General features: G+C 46.7%; 1 protein-coding gene across 5 annotated transcripts; it reads left to right on the top strand.

Moving 5' to 3' along the window:
• On the top strand, positions 1-16,261 carry LOC144720872 (transcription termination factor 1-like). Of its 5 annotated transcripts, none has more exons than XM_078597975.1 (10): positions 1-87; positions 4,542-5,640; positions 6,031-6,219; positions 6,377-6,458; positions 7,264-7,394; positions 7,735-7,957; positions 14,384-14,473; positions 14,569-14,634; positions 15,215-15,297; positions 15,451-16,261. In XM_078597975.1, exons 2-10 carry the CDS (start codon positions 4,542-4,544, stop codon positions 15,576-15,578), a joined length of 2,091 nt encoding a protein of 696 aa, XP_078454101.1. In that variant the 5' UTR covers positions 1-87; the 3' UTR covers positions 15,579-16,261. The 5 variants fall into 5 exon arrangements, with proteins under 5 accessions (XP_078454101.1, XP_078454104.1, XP_078454103.1 ...); XM_078597977.1 differs by having other exon boundaries at positions 64-702; XM_078597976.1 differs by lacking the exon at positions 1-87 and adding an exon at positions 2,203-2,305.
• The last annotated feature ends 552 nt before the right edge of the window (positions 16,262-16,813 follow it).

Below are 16,813 nucleotides of genomic sequence, written 5' to 3' on the forward strand. Positions count from 1 at the left end.
AGCGAGCAGCTGCCTATGCGCGCTAGGGAATATAATCGGTGACGGGCAGCACTGGGATCGGACCCGGAAGTCGTCCGCTCTGCCCGGGTAACGGCGCGTGGATGGGGGTAACCACACGTGTAGAGGAGGGTAACCACACACGTGGGGTAACCACACGTGTAGAGGGGGTAACCACACGTGTAGAGGAGGGTAACCACACACGTGGGGTAACCACGTGTAGAGGGGGTAACCACACACGTCGAGGGGGATAACCACACGGGGGGTAACCACGTGTAGAGGGGTAACCACACACGTAGGGTAACCACACGGGGGGTAACCACGTGTAGAGGAGGGTAACCACACGTGGGGTAACCAAACGTGGAGAGGAGGGTAACCACATGTAGAGGGGGTAACCACACGTGTAGAGTGGGGTAGCCACACGCGTAGAGGGTAACCACACGTGGAATAAACACGTGTCGGAGAGTAAACACGCGTGCAGCGGGGCAACTGCAATGAAAGCGGATAATCGCGCGTTTGAAGATGTTGTCAGCAGAGGGCAGTGCAGGAACAACCAGAGTAGTTTTCTGTACTTAAAGAACTGCCATTTGCACCCAAGTCTGCTCGTTGTCACCAACCCTCACTGGCCAACGTGATGTATTTGTAGTGGGTTTAATTCAGGCGCACACTGGACTTTGGAGGCAACACTATTAGCTAACACAACAGGTAACACTTAACATAACGACTTAAATTTCGATTTAAAACTTTTGTGACTGCAGGGATTCATGTTCTTGGTTCTTTCGGTAAAGTCACGTAGAAGGGAAATAATAAAAAATAAAACATAATAAAATACAATTTTCACGACGTTTCGGCCACAACGCAAGCAGCTGTCCTCAGGTGAAGAACAGGTCTGTCGGAAAGACAGCGTCTGAATGAACACCACCAAGCTTGGCAGCGTATATTTAAGCTGGGTTAGGGGAGGAAGGGCGCCTTGACAAAGGAATTAGCATATCAAGAGGAATTTAGCATATTTATAGAAAATGCAGATATGGGATTAGTCACTACATGTGGAATGCGTAGGAGGTGGGCGGTCTCAAAGTCATATTATGCCCGTGCATTATGTAGGATTAGCAGCAACAAAGGGAGGAGGTAGGGTTATCAGTAATAAAGGGAAGGAATTTTAATAGTAAAGAGCTGCAGCAGCCAAACCGCCACGTAAAAAGCTAAAATATAAACTACATCAATATCATCAATATACTAAATATACTCACCAATAAGCTGAGCTACTAACAGTAAGTCATACATTACAATTCTATGTCGCAAAAAATATAATATGCCTCCAGCTAAACTTTTTCCTTACATCACACGGATCTACCCCGTACTATATACTGCCATAGACAAACCCAACATTAAATTATATATTGTATTACTATACACCACCCTTAGACCAGACATGGGCAAAGTACGGCCCGCGGGCCGTATACGGCCCGTTAGGCTTTTTATTCCGGCCCGCCGAACTTGTCCAATTATTATTATTAAATTAAATGTTACCTTCCTCCTGTAATGCCCCCATTCCCCCATTAGATGGCGCACTTAATGTAATTCAACAAAACTTAACTCCGAGTTCTCTCCGAATTTCACGAGTCCGTTCTAGACCCCACAGCTTTTTAAAGAGTTTTAAGCACAGAAAACATAATTAAAATTAGAAACATCATTAATTATACAAACTTTTCAACAATTTCCTTCTTCACTTCGATTTAAATTTTCTTTAAAAACTTCTTCTCACCAACATTACCACTCATTACCACTTTCTCCGAAGGCAAGTTTGTAAAATAATACATGGTACAGACCGCAGACATCTTGTGTCCGGAGATCAAAAGCTAATTTGAAAAAGTCAGTTTATCACGCAGGACTGTGACTCGCCATGTGGAACTGATTGATAAAATTATAGCCAGTCAATTAAACAAAAAGTCTGATTCCTTTGAATTATATTCACTAGCACTGGATGAAAGTACAGACGTAAAATACACTGCTCAGCTCATTTTTATCCGAGGCATTGACGACAGTTTTGCAATAACAGAGGAGGTTTTGACCATTGAGTCCCTGAAAGGAAGAACACGGGGAGAGGACTTGTATAACCAGGTATCTGCTGTCATCGAAAGAATGACGCTACCTTGGAGTAAACTTGTCATTGTCACAACGGATGGATCGCCAAATTTAACTGGAAAAAATGTTGGGCTGCGGAAAAGAATCCAGGATAAAGTGAAAGAGGAAAACCCTGTCCAGGATCTTATTTTCCTTCACTGCATCATCCATCAGGAATCCCTGTGTAAGTCTGTATTGCAGCTTAATCATTTTGTGAATCCAGTCGTAAAACTTGTGAACTTTATATGAGCAAGGGGACTTCAGCACCGTCAGTTTATTACGTTCCTGGAGGAACCTGATGCGGATCATCAGGACTTGCTGTACCACTCTCGTGTCCGCTGGTTAAGTTTGGGGAAAGAGTTACAACGAGTGTGGGAGCTGAAAGAGGACATCATTGCATTTTTGGAGTTGATGGGGAAATCTGACGAATTCCCTGAGCTAAGCGACAAGAACTGGCTTAGTGACTTTGCGTTTGCTGTGGACATATTTTTACACATGAATGAGCTGAATGTGAAACTACAGGGGAAAGATTAGTTTGTTCACGACAAGTACAAACATGTGAAAGCTTTCAAATCCAAGCTCACTTTGTTCTCCGGACAAATTGCGAACAAATCTTTTTCTCATTTCCCCACACTTGCCATGCAGGAAGAGGCACCGCGAAACGCAAACAAATACAGCAAATCACTTAAAGGACCTGCACGGAGAATTCTGCCGTAGGTTCTCTGATTTCGAAAACATTCAACAGTCAATTCAGCTGGTGTCCTGTCCCCTGTCACAAAACCCTGAAACAGCACCACATGAGCTGCAGTTGGAACTGATAGATCTTGTCTGACTCCGTCCTAAAGGAGACGTTAAACTGAATGACTTTTATGCTTCACTTAACAGAGCCACGTTTCCAAACCTCCGGAGGACTGCACAGAAGATACTGACTTTGTTTGGCTCGACTCATGTGTGTGAGCAGACATTCAGCGTCATGAACACCAACAAAGCCCCTCACAGATCAAAGTTAACGGATCAGCACCTCAGATCTATCCTGAGAATTGCCACAACCAAAATAACTCCAGACTTGGATGCACTGGCAAAAATGGGAGATCAACAACACTGTTCCCACTGAAACTGAAAGTGATGATGTGTTGCTGCAGCGAGGTTAGAGCCAAATCTCCGACACACAGCCTGCGTGGCTGCTCTAACCTGTTAATGTAGATAATAAAGAAGTTCAAGTGAGGTAATTGGTTTGGCGCAGGCCTCAGATGTTTTCATGATTGATCAGTCACGTTACGACATGTTTTTGTATTGTTCATGTTCGTGCAATTTGTTAAATTGCCTTGCAAATAAATGCTTTGCTACCTGTTAAAGGCCAAATCCTTTCATGTAATGATTTTTACATGTCATTTATATTAGTTCACACAAACACTCCATCCATCTGTTCCTGGCCCGGCCCCTCTGTCAAATTTTAGAACCCATTGTGGCCTGCGAGTCAAAAAGTTTGCCCACCCCTGCCTTAGACTATACATTGTAATATTACACTATGTATTATTCTACCCACCCTACTGTATACCACACTGCTGTATATTCACTATACAATTACGATACTATATATTACCTTATACATTATATTAAACATTACACTTTTATACAATTTATTATTATACAATCTGCTAAACACTATACCATTGACCGTTTGACCGTCGCGTGAAAGGTACTAAGAGGAAGCAACGGAATATGTCAATGGAAGAGTGGTGACAGGGGATTTGCAGCGGAGCAAAGACTCCATTCCCTGCGGAGAATACAAAAGATATATAGTCAATGCCAGTGAGTGGACTGCGGTCTGAAAGTCACCGTATTTTTTATTATTATTTCCCTTCTACGTGACTTTACCGAAAAAACCAAAGAGCATGAATCCTTGCAGTCACGAATGCTTCAAATCTAGAATTCACGCAGAGTATCACGGCCCGACACGACCCCCATGACACCTGCCGACAGCCCCCATACCGAGCCAATACAGCAGTGTCGTTCTACTACACTACATGTTTGTCAAATAACCCATCAGCGAATGGTCAAAGGGGAAGTACAACAGACCTGTCAACCCATACGGTTTACCCGTATTCTTGTACAGGGAAATAGAGTTTTTGGGACCATACGGCGTACAACCATTTCAATACGTGAAAAATGTTTTTTGTCTTATTTGTTTGTGTTTTAGGATAAACTTTTAGATTTGTAAGGGCACAGGGTGACCAATAACATCTGAATTGGTCTATAATAAGGTAGGCATCGATCAGGGGTTGACAGGTATGAGTACTTTGCAGTTGTGTAACTATTGTCAGTGTGAATAAACGCGACATTCAATCGTCAGGAAAGCCTTTTAGTGATGTAATTAGAAAAAAGCATTTCTTAAAACATTGGACGTTCACGTTTTGCAGATGAAGAAACACGAGGAGAAATGCCAACGGAAAAGAGATGCGCGTGGAAATGAATCATCATGCCTGGAAGAAGCTCTGAATGACGTGGATTTGGACCAAGTCAAGATTTGTAAAAAGAAAAGATGCGTAAACCACAGAGAGACATCCAGGAGTGTCGATGCCCAAACGAAAACGTCTGATGGTGATTCGCGGTGCGATTCTTCTCGGGTTGCGAAAGATGGCGGCGAGCACCATTGCAAGCACGGTGAGCGGAGAGAAGGCGAATCTCGACGACGAAGTGAGGAGGAGGCGACAGTTGCCCCTCAACGGGGAGAAGACGTGCGTGCCTGTTCCAGAAGCGGTGACGCTGAGTGCAAGGGAGTGAAAAGGAAGAAGAAAATGGAAAACGCTGACGATAATTTGACGCCAACTTGGCAGCAAGAAGAAGGGGCTTTGCAGTCGGACCGTGAAGAGGAAACTGCAAAGAGTGAGAAGAAATCAGGCAGGAAAAGGAAACGAACTGCAGCTGATGGAGGAAGTAATTTAGAAGACATTGAACCTCCTCCTGTGCAGGAAAGACCTCGCAAAAAGAGAAAACGCAGGGAAATGAGCATTGCGGTGCCTGACCGACATGCTTCTTCTGAAGGGACAGTTGTGTCAGAAAGTTGCCCGATGGAATCGCCCGTGAATCCTGAGCCATCCTCCAGCTCCAACAGGAAGAAGAATAAGAAGGCAAAGTCGTGCCAATCTGGAAATAACCAGGGTGGTGTAATAGCACAGAATACTGCGGGCACAAGGAGCAAGAAGCATGGCAAGAAGAAAAAACGGCGTGACCTTCAGGAGGGCTTACCCAGTGAGCAACTTCCCACATTGAGAACCGAGAACTCTGTCACCAATGAACATCGCCAGATAAATGCGTCCCACACTGAAGAGGTTGTTGATGAAGTAGATAAAGAAATGGGGGATGAGGAGGAAGAGGAGGTTAGGCATCTCGAGAATTATGATTACCAGGTCAAATTCATGAGTAAATTCATTCCTGGCTTTTCACGTAGATTGAAAATGGATATTGATCGTGCCCTCAAATATGACTATCATCGTTTTAAGGAGTTTGAAAAGGAAGGTCAGTAGTGCAAAACGCAAATATTAGTATTTTTTGCTACTGAACTTTATAAGGTGCATGTACAATTCAGACAATAATATACAGTATGAAAATTAACTTCTGCGCAGACCGATTTTGCTATGTTCATTCCTTACAAATTCACCACCACCCCTTCAACTTGCCCATCTGTCCTGCACTTTACCCCTTAAATTCCCAACCCCCCTTCCCCCTTCATCCCCTAGGAATATGACTGTATCCTCGTAGGATATCAGTCAACGTACGACACCCAAACCGATAACTCGTAAACAAGTCTTACACAAAGTGTGTTTTATTGTGCTGTTCTTTAATTGAAGTAGAAAATAACCAGCAATAATGGAACCATGTGCGTGTGTGGCTCTTGCTGGCTTGCAGGAATCAAGGTCCGGTTTGGGCGATTCAGCAAGGCAGAGGTGGAACAGCTGCACATGAACGTGCGCGACTTTATTCATAACCACGATGCCTTCACGGATCCACAGAAACTATTCCTGCCCTCGTACTTCCCCGCGGAGAAGAAATTAATCACAAAATACCGATTGCAGAACAACTTCTACAATTACCTGCGTGCGTTACAATGCATTATAACGCTAATCACTACCCAAGACAGTATACACTCTTAATTTATGTTGAATGTACGTTACCAACCGTGCAAACCAGAGATGCGGGTGCTAACCATTTCAAGTGACATACGAGGTAAGTTCGTTCTTTTTTCGTTTTGTAGTTCAGGGTATTCGAAGACCACTGAAGCAGATATACGAACGAGGGATTAGTTTATATGAAGGCCAAGACTTGAAATCTGGAAGGTAAGTACGAGAAGTGCTCTTCTTAAGAACACACTTCGTTCCTGCGCCCCGTTTGTAAGTCGGAATACAATGTGCTGTATTAGTTAAATGCACGTACGGTCAGTGTTATGAAATTTGTTACGGTTCAACAAAAAGGGAAGCATCGTTAAACTCAGAAATATTGTAAATTTGCATGCAACACTGCAAAAACATACTGTAAAGTAACAGGAATATATTTTTAATTTTCACTCGCCTTGAATCCTGATGCTGGCCTTATTGTCGAAAGGGGGAACAGTGAGTCACCACAATTGCATGCAATTACGGGGAGACACCAACGACGATCCCCCGTATGACCTGAACAGCAAAAGCTGTTAAGCGAGCAATGCCTATGAAGGCCGGCACGGCACACGAGGGGGTGAGTGGTCAGTACCCAACCCAAACTGCCTGGCGTTGGCAGTGAGCGGAAATCAAACTCGGGTCGCCGCTTTCGTAGCACAGCGTGCTAACCGTTGCCCACACTCAATTTCACGCACAAACTCACTCCCAGCGCGAGCCCGACTTATTACATCTTACGGAGGATCGCTCCGCTGAACAAAATACTTCCGCAGTTCAGTTTGCGATTGCGAGTTTGTGCTTTTTAGGTCAATATATATTTATATATTTCATGGAAGCTGGTTCCTAAGTGTGAGTATATGTAAGTTCAGTGTTCGTAAATTGAGGACTGCGTGTCCACATTTTCTTGCTCATTAACTAGTTTGCAAAATAGTTCTATTTATTTTTCTTATGATTAAGTCTATGGCAATGTGCAACACTTCTCTTGGAAAAGGTACTCGGAAGAAGAGTTGAAGCAGCTGACACAACTCACCCGGGAGTTGGGTCCACATTGGACTCGCATTTCACAAATCATGCGGCGTGGGCAGAAGAACCTGTCCGTCAAATTCAGTTTGATGAACGATGGTAAGGACTTCTGTTGCCTGCATTGTCTAGTTCATGCACAATTTGGGTGAAGCAAATTGCTAATTGCATTGTATTATAAATATGTACCGCCCTTTTGTCAATACATTGCTGGATGAGGGCACCCAACCACGCCGTATGGGCTGTGGGGATTACTTGACCATAATTCACACTTTTCAATGTGGGTGGGTACAGGCGGAGTATAGACGTTGGGAGTATAGTACAGTGGATTTCACGACACTGCCTTCTACTGACATGTTCAGAGATATGGGAAATGTCTCTAATGGTGGTTTGTTGGTCACTAGTTCTTGAAACTTCGATTGTCTTGATTGTGTGGTTTAAGGTTTGACCAAGGGCGTTTGGAGTGATGGGGAGGTTGAGAGTCTGCTGCAGGCAATGAAGGACTACCTGCAAGCTCAGCAGCAGCACAATGGGGTGAACCAACTCAACACAGATTCCGAACATACGATCCGTATCCTGCAGAGATTTCTCTACTCCGAAATTCCCTGGAAACACATTTCCGCCAGCGTGGACAACAGAAATTCCCACCAGTGCAGGGAAAAATGGTACTTAATATGAAATTCAACTAATCTATTTCCTTATTCTCCAGATTGACAGTTCACCCGTATTTTAAATCAAATGTCAGGGATGAGTCTTGTAATCCAGTGTGTGGGAAGATTTGTATAACCTTATTGCCACAAGTTTAGAGTACATCTTTGTGGAGCATAACTCTTATCTATTGCCATAGAGCCGTGTGTGTATCTAACCTATATAATTCATTTTTTGTCTGTCCGTCCATCCGTCCGTCCATCCGTCTGCGTACGCTCCCTTGCGGGGGATGTAACTCTCGGACCGTGGGGTTCGGCGAGATTAAATTTTGCAGGTGGGCACGCCCCCGGCCCCGCGGTAAACTTAGGCATTTCCGATTTTTCGTCTCTAAACTTTAAATCGGACCGATTATCGATTCAGTGCGATTTCTATTTATTTATTTAACGCTTTATTTATTTATTTACTATCGCCGGCCGGCGCGGACCACGGCGGTTGCCCCTGGCAACGGGTAGCAACGCGTTCGCTGCGGGGTGGACGCCATTTTGAATTCCCGTTAAAAATATGCGCACGCATTAACACGCGATTCTGAGGTAAATTAATCCAAGTTTCACGTCCTCTTCACTCCCCCCCCACCCCAATGTGTGCAATTACTATTATAGGGTCGGTAGATAATAAAATTATAGCGATTAGACAGTATTATTGTAGCGCGGGGGGGGGGGGGGTTAACGGCCCCAGTACCCAGCCTCAGCCGGGTGGGCAATCTAGGCGAGGCCGGAGGCTCTGCACGGTACTAGGCCTCGACACGCAACTCTGTCAGGCGTCGACTTTGTGGTATAAACTCGATATACCCAGCGTTGCCCGGGGGGAGAGAGTGAGTGGTGAGAGTGAGTGGTGAGGGTGAGTGGTGAGTGGTGAGGGTGAGTGGTGAGGGTGAGTGGTGAGGGTGAGGTTGAGTGGTGAGGGTGAGTGGTGAGGGTGAGTGGTGATTGGTGAGGGTGAGGTTGGGTGGGGAGGGTGAGTGGCGGTTGTTAGTGGTGATTAGTGAGGGGTGAGTGGTGAGGGTGAGCGTGAGTGGTGAGGGTGAGGTTGAGTGGTGAGCAGTGAGGGTGAGTGGTGATTGGTGAGGGTGTAATTGGTGAGGATGAGTGGTGAGGGTGAGTAGTGAGGGTGAGTGGTTGTTGTGAGGGTGAGTGGTTGTTGTGAGGGTGAGTGGTGAGGGTGAGTGGTAAGAGTGAGTGGTGAGGGTGAGTGGTGAGGGTTAGTGGTGAGCATGAGTGGTGAGGGTGAGTGTTGAGCGTGAGTGGTGAGGGTGAGTGGTGATTGTTGAGGGTGTGATTGGTGAGGATGAGTGGTGAGTAGTGAGGGTGAGTGGCGGTTGTGAGTGGTGATTAGTGAGGGGTGAGTGGTGAGGGTGAGCGTGAGTGGTTAGGGTGAGTGGTGAGGGTGAGCGGTGAGGGTGAGCAGTGAGGGTGAGTGGTGATTGGTGAGGGTGTGATTGGTGAGGATGAGTGGTGAGTGGTCAGGGTGAGTGGTGAGGGTGAGTGGTGAGCGGTGAGGGTGAGTGGTGATCGGTGAGGGAGAGTGGTGAGGGAGAGTGGTGAGGGAGAGTGGTGAGGGAGAGTGGTGAGGGAGAGTGGTGAGGGAGAGTAGTGAGTGGTGAGTAGTGAGTGGTGATTGGTGAGGGAGAGTGGTGAGGGAGAGTGGTGAGGGAGAGTGGTGAGGGAGAGTGGTGAGTGGTGAGGGTGAGTGGTAAGTGGTGAGGGTGAGTGGTGATTGGTGAGGGTGAGTGGTGAGGGTGAGTGGGGAGGGTGAGTGGCGGTTGTTAGTGGTGATTAGTGAGGGGTGAGTGGTGAGGGTGAGCGTGAGTGGTGAGGTTGAGTGGTGAGCAGTGAGGGTGAGTGGTGATTGGTGAGGATGAGTGGTGAGGGTGAGTAGTGAGGGTGAGTGGTTGTTGTGAGGGTGAGTGGTTGTTGTGAGGGTGCGTGGTGAGGGTGAGTGGTAAGAGTGGTGAGGGTGAGTGACGGTTGTGAGAGGTGATTAGTGAGTGGTGAGGGTGAGTGGTGAGGGTTAGTGGTGAGGGTGAGTGGCGGTTGTGAGTGGTGATTAGTGAGGGGTGAGTGGTGAGGGTGAGCGTGAGTGGTGAGGGTGAGTGGTGAGGGTGAGCGGTGAGGGTGAGCAGTGATGGTGAGTGGTGATTGGTGAGGATGTGATTGGTGAGGATGAGTGGTGAGTGGTCAGGGTGAGTGGTGAGCAGTGAGGGTGAGTGTTGAGGGTGAGTGGTGAGCGGTGAGGGTGAGTGTTGAGGGTGAGTGGTGAGTAGTGAGGGTGAGTGGTGAGCGTGACTGGTGAGTGGTGATGGTGAGTGGTGAGGGAGAGTGGTGAGGGAAAGTGGTGAGGGTGAATGGTGAGGGTGAGTGGTAAGGGTGAATGGTGAGGGTGAGTAGTGAGGGTGAGTGGTGATTGGTGAGGGTGAGTGGTGAGGGTGAGTGGGGAGGGTGAGTGGCAGTTGTGAGTGGTGATTAGTGAGAGGTGAGTGGTGAGGGTGAGCGTGAGTGGTGAGGGTGAGGTTTAGTGGTGAGCGGTGAGGGTGAGCAGTGAGGGTGAGTGGTGATTGGTGAGGGTGCGATTGGTGAGGATGAGTAGTGAGGGTGAGTGGTTGTTGTGAGGGTGAGTGGTGAGGGTGAGTGATGAGGGTGAGTGGTAAGAGTGAGTGGTGAGGGTGAGTGACGGTTGTGAGAGGTGATTAGTGAGTGGTGAGGGTGAGTGGTGAGGGTTAGTGGTGAGCATGAGTGGTGAGGGTGAGTGTTGAGCGTGAGTGGTGAGGGTGAGTGGTGATTGTTGAGGGTGTGATTGGTGAGGATGAGTGGTGAGTGGTCAGGGTGAGTGCTGAGGGTGAGTGGTGAGGGTGAGTGGTGAGAGGTGAGTGTTGAGGGTGAGTGGTGAGTAGTGAGGGTGAGTGGTGAGCGTGACTGGTGAGTGGTGAGGGAGAGTGGTGAGGGAGAGTGGTGAGGGTGAATAGTGAGGGTGAGTGGTGAGTGGTGAGGGTGAGTGGCAAGTGGTGAGGGTGAGTGGTGATTGGTGAGGGTGTGATTGGTGAGGATTAGTGGTGAGTGGTGAGGGTGAGTAGTGAGGGTGAGTGCTGAGCGGTGAGGGTGAGTGGTTGTTGTGAGGGTGAGTGGTGAGTGGTGAGAGTGAGTGGTGAGGGTGAGTGGTGAGGGTGAGTGGTGATTGTTGAGGGTGTGAATGGTGAGGATGAGTGGTGAGTAGTGAGGGTGAGTGGTGACGGTGAGTGGTGAGGGTGAGTGTTGAGGGTGAGTGGTGAGTGGTGAGGGTGAGTGGCGGTTATGAGTGGTGATTAGTGAGGGGTGAGTGGTGAGGGTGAGCGTGAGTGGTGAGGGTGAGTGGCAGTTATGAGTGGTGATTAGTGAGGGGTGAGTGGTGATTGGTGAGGGTGTGATTGGTGAGGATGAGTGGTGAGTGGTCAGGGTGAGTGGTGAGGGTGAGTGGTTGTTGTGAGGGTGAGTGGTGAGGATGAGTGGTGAGGGTGAGTGGCGGTTGTGAGTGGTGATGGGTGAGTGGTGAGCGGTGAGGGGTGAGTGGTGAGGGTGAGTGGTGAGGGTGAGTGGTGAGGGTGAGTGCTGAGTGGTGAGGGTGAGTGGTGAGAGAGTGGTTAGTTTTGAGGGTGAGTGGTGAGGTTGAGTGGTGAGGGTTAGTGGAGAGTGGTGAGTGGTGATTGTTGAGGGTGTGATTGGTGAGGATGAGTGGTGAGTAGTGAGGGTGAGTGGTGACGGTGAGTGGTGAGGGTGAGTGGTGAGGGTGAGTGGTGAGTGGTGAGGGTGAGTGGCGGTTATGAGTGGTGATTAGTGAGGGGTGAGTGGTGAGGGTGAGCGTGAGTGGTGAGGGTGAGTGGCGGTTATGAGTGGTGATTAGTGAGGGGTGAGTGGTGATTGGTGAGGGTGTGATTGGTGAGGATGAGTGGTGAGTGGTCAGGGTGAGTGGTGAGGGTGAGTGGTTGTTGTGAGGGTGAGTGGTGAGGATGAGTGGTGAGGGTGAGTGGCGGTTGTGAGTGGTGATGGGTGAGTGGTGAGCGGTGAGGGGTGAGTGGTGAGGGTGAGTGGTGAGGGTGAGTGCTGAGTGGTGAGGGTGAGTGGTGAGAGAGTGGTTAGTTTTGAGGGTGAGTGGTGAGGGTTAGTGGAGAGTGGTGATTGGTCAGTGGTGATTGGTGAGGATGAATGGTGAGTAGTGAGGGTGAAGTTGAGTGGTGAGGGTGAGTGGTGGTTGTGACGGTGAGTGGTGAGGGTGAGTGGTGAGGCTGAATGGTGAGGGTGAATGGTGAGAGTGAGTGGTGAGGGAGAGTGGTGAGTGAGAGTGGTGAGGGTTAGTGGTGAGGGTTAGTGGTGAGAGTGAGTGGTGAGGGTGAGTGGTGAGGGTGAGTGGTGAGGGTGAGTGGTGAGGGTGAATGATGAGTACAGTCAATATGCACTGCTGTTATCATACCAGGTACCACCACCACAATATGTACTCCTCTCATCATAGCAGATACCACCACAGCAGTATGCACTGCTGTAATCATAGCAGGTTCCACCACAATATGCACTGCTGTCATCATAACAGGTACCAACACAGCAGTATGCACTGCTGTAGTGATAGCAGGTACGACCTCAGTCGGTATACACTGCTGTAGCGATAGTAGATACTGCTATCGAGTTGGTAGATACCGCTATAGTAAATACTAAAACAGTCAGTATATACCGCTACAGTCAGTCAATACTGCTACAGTCAGTATATACTACTATACAGTCAGTACATACTACCACGGTGAGTAGCTACTAGAGTCAGTAGATACTATTATAGAGTGAGTAGATACTGCTATAGATTTTGTAGTTACTACTATAGTCAGTGGATACAACTATAGAGTCAGCAGATACTATACAGTTAGTCGTTACGAGTATATAGTCGGTAGATACTACTGTAGGCCCAGTAAATACTACTATGGTCAGTAGTTATTACAGTCACTAAATACTACTACACAGTCAGTAGCTACTACTGGCTCAGTAGATACTACGGTACAGTCAGTAGATACTACTACAGAGTCAATAGATACCACTTCCTCTGTTGTATGTAAGGTGTTGTTAGTATATATACCTACGAGGGGTAAAGATATTTTTTGAGGGGGGGGGGGGAGACCGCAATTTTCGGAAACCTTTTGACATCAACTATTTACCAGTCCCTCCAGAAAAACGCGGAGTTTTTTGGTGATTGTTGCGGGCAAAAATCGTTGATTATGCGGCACGTTTTCTTAAAAAATGCGATGGAATATGCGGGATATTTATGCAATTTTATGCGATTAAATTGCGGGAACTTGCAAAAATTGCGGGAACTTGCAAAAATTGCGGGAACTTGCAAAAACTGCGGTTTGATGAAAAAGAGAAAAAAAAGTGATTCCCCCAACACCCTATTCACTAGGCTACTACTTTAATGTAAATAGTCATTTCTTATTACTTCCTATGATAAGCAAGCATACTACATCACAGAAAGTGCTGGGAATATTTAAGTTCTCATCTTGTTTTATTTCAGACCTTAACAAACAGATGGCTCAAACTTACAAAACATTGAGTCGAACAAGTTCTGTAGCTTTACAAAATGAATATGCTACAACTTCTGTAAAAATGAATAAATAAAATATAAAAAAATAAAATGTGTGCTTCCTGTTTTACAGAGGTAGCTATGCAAAATAATTTGCCCCCACTGTCATGTAACACACTGGGGAACTGCTTTGCGCGGTCTTTTGCGCTTATGTTTGTTGGCAAATTAGAAAGATTTGCAGGCTTCATCATGGTTTCATTGGCATCGCGGGGTTTGCAGCTTTTCAATGATGTTGCGTAATGAGTGACGTCACTTCATAACGTTTCCATGGCAACAGGGGAAATGGCTGCGCTTGTGTGAAGTAAACGCAACATTTTTCAACTTTCTGCTAAGATATATGTGACTTTTTGCAACGAAAATGTGGGGATTATGAAATCATGCAAGCCCGCATATTTTGCGCGCGGAAATCTGCAATTTATGCGGCGAAAGTGCGGCGTATTTGAAAAAACGCGCCCCCCGCATAAATATGCGGACTTTGGCTGATTTTGCGTGAAATCTTGCGATCGCATAATCGCGTTTTTCTGGAGGGACTGATTTACCCCACATTTTCTACAACTTTTTGGACTTGTGAAAGCCTCTTATATATTTGTTGGTGGAGAAATGTACAAACAGCCCACCGGGCTTTGACAATACCTTAGTATCTGTGTATATATATGTAAGGTTTTTAATAAATGTATTTTTCACCCGGGCAAAGCCGGGTACTTCCGCTAGTAAACTATATACCGGTAGTCTTTGTACATTACATATATTTGTTTAAACTGAACAAACATCTATGAAGCTGAACTATATTTTTTTAGGATGACCGTTCTTTGCAATCGGTTGGCAAAGATCACACCACTGACGTATGGATGGAAAGGCGATACATCCAGAATACAACTCATTCAGAGGTATTTGTCGATACTGGAGAACTGTGTAAACGAATTGCATGTGGTTTTTTTGTTAGTACTAACGTTTATTGGAAATTGTCCTTGTTCACGAGCAGTTTGTACAACTTGGAAGTTGAAGACAGTGCGGATATTGACTGGGATGGAATCGTCCAAAAAATGAAGTGAGTAATGCCTAATTCGTCTTGTAATAAGCAATGAAATGTGATTGAAATATACTCGTGATGTACCTTTGTAAAGCTTTCCGTTTGTTTGGCGAGGGCACATTCACACAAAACAAACATCAAGATGATCTTGTGCAATTATCAAGATGGTACTTGATACAGTATATATAGCTGTGACGTTCCCACCTGATGACGGAGACTTGTGTTGCCTCCGAAACTTCGTGATTTATTATTTTATTTCTATTATTACTTTTATTAATTTTATTTTTTTACCTACAGGACTTTACCGAAAAAAACCTAAGAGTAACAATTATCAAGACTTAATCTCATTCGCTACACAAGCGCACGTTAAAATACTACTGCATAGGTATTCATGGTTGTCCTGCATTGTTCTGTTTTCATGTTTTACCGCGTATTTGGCATGTCTCGCATTTCCCTCCATATGCTGGGATATTGTTCAGGAATTGAAACGGCAAACATTATGCTGAACCACATGTGGGCTGGAACCCAAATCCTCAGGTGCTGGCCTAGAATCGTGACAATCAATATCGTATGAAGTCGCTTTAAACTTTGTCCATAGGATACCACCATGGTTGCTACAAAGGAAGTTGTACCAACTGAAACTTTTTCACGTTCCCAACTGGAAAAATAAGACCTTTGGAGGTATGTAACCCTTAGGTGCTATTTTGTTATTTGATAAAGCTAATGCAAAAAAAATTCAGTCCGTAAAAAAAATCTTGTCAAATGTATACATTTTCAAAAGACCAATAATTGACATGCAAAGTGTGTGCATTTCTCAATGTCCGTGTCCTGCAGAGATAATTGATGTTCTGCACGACATCTATCTGCCTCGGCTTCTGAAGAAACATGACATTGGGCAGTTAAGCGCAGAAGTGGAACCAACAGAGGTTCTCCTCAAACACCTTTTGAATGGCATTGACTAATTGAGGACCTGGACCCCCTCTACAGATTGTGCTTCAGGCCCTCTTAAGACAAATCATAATCTTTATCCTGGAAAAATTCGATGAGCTATGAAGCTCTTTGTCACAGATGTGCAATGATGGACAAGGAGAATCCAGTGAGTTGGAGAATCGTGCTGCCATGGAGGCACTTGCGTGCGAGAAACCCACCTGCAGGGCACCAATGTGCCTACAGAATGCTGTACAGCAAGTAGGTTTCTGACCAATATGTAGCATTTGGGTGTGGGTCTTCTTCAATCATTTTTTGTCCTCTAACAGAGTGACAGATATGGGCAATTATCCAAAGAAGTTGAAAACGTTGTTCCTGGATAAAGGAAGATGACCATCACTGAGAGGGAGTGTGTCTGGACAGAGTACACGTTCCACTGTTTTAACACACCTGACTGCACATTGCCGCACAGCAAAGATGCAATACCAGTCTTGGGATATATACCAGTAATATACGAGTGATACCTTGTACACAAACACCTTAGTATTCGTCACCCTCTGCAATGCATAGCAATTCTGTAGAATGTTAATAGTTTCATTCATTGGAAATTACAGGAGCTCTTTCACTATTTAATGATATCATTTGTAAATAATGGCAATGAAAACACGCGCACATTCTGAATACAAATAAACCTAACCTTACAAAAGTTCAAACTTTACTTGGTGCTTTCGTGACTGTATATATACATTACATTTGTAACACGCAATGTCACCAACAAAAATGTATTACACTTCACTCCGTAATAAATAGGCATCTGTGGACACAGCATCTAATTACATTACGCAGCATCTATTACCCACGGCCCCCAACTGCCCCCCCCCCCCAACTGCCCTCCCCCCCCCCCCCAACTGCCCTCCCCCCCCCCCCCAACTGCCCTCCCCCCCCCCCCCCAACTGCCCTCCCCCCCCCCCCAACTGCCCTCCCCCCCCCCCCCCCAACTGCCCTCCCCCCCCCCCCAACTGCCCTCCCCCCCCCCCCAACTGCCCTCCCCCCACCCCAACTGTCCCCCCCCCTCACTGTCCCCCCCCCCCCCACTGTCCCCCCCCCCCCCACTGTCCCCCCCCCCCACTGTCCCCCCCCCCCACTGTCCCCCCCCCCCCACTGTCCCCCCCCCCCCCACTGTCCCCCCCCCCCCCCACTGTCCCCCCCCCCCCCCACTGTCCCCCCCCCCCCCCCCCCCCACTGTCCCCCCCCCCCCCACTGTCCCCCC

This window comes from Lampetra planeri, chromosome 10 (assembly GCF_965212315.1).
Source record: "Lampetra planeri chromosome 10, kcLamPlan1.2.h2, whole genome shotgun sequence".
In the NCBI taxonomy this organism is placed as follows: domain Eukaryota; kingdom Metazoa; phylum Chordata; class Hyperoartia; order Petromyzontiformes; family Petromyzontidae; genus Lampetra; species Lampetra planeri.

Bases quoted from the DNA above. Each gene is read 5' to 3' on its own strand.
- LOC144720872 (XM_078597974.1), top strand. The intron at 7,395-7,734 runs GTAAGGACTTCT...GTGTGGTTTAAG, and splicing joins ATTCAGTTTGATGAACGATG to GTTTGACCAAGGGCGTTTGG. The intron at 14,635-15,214 runs GTGAGTAATGCC...CTTTGTCCATAG, and splicing joins GGAATCGTCCAAAAAATGAA to GATACCACCATGGTTGCTAC.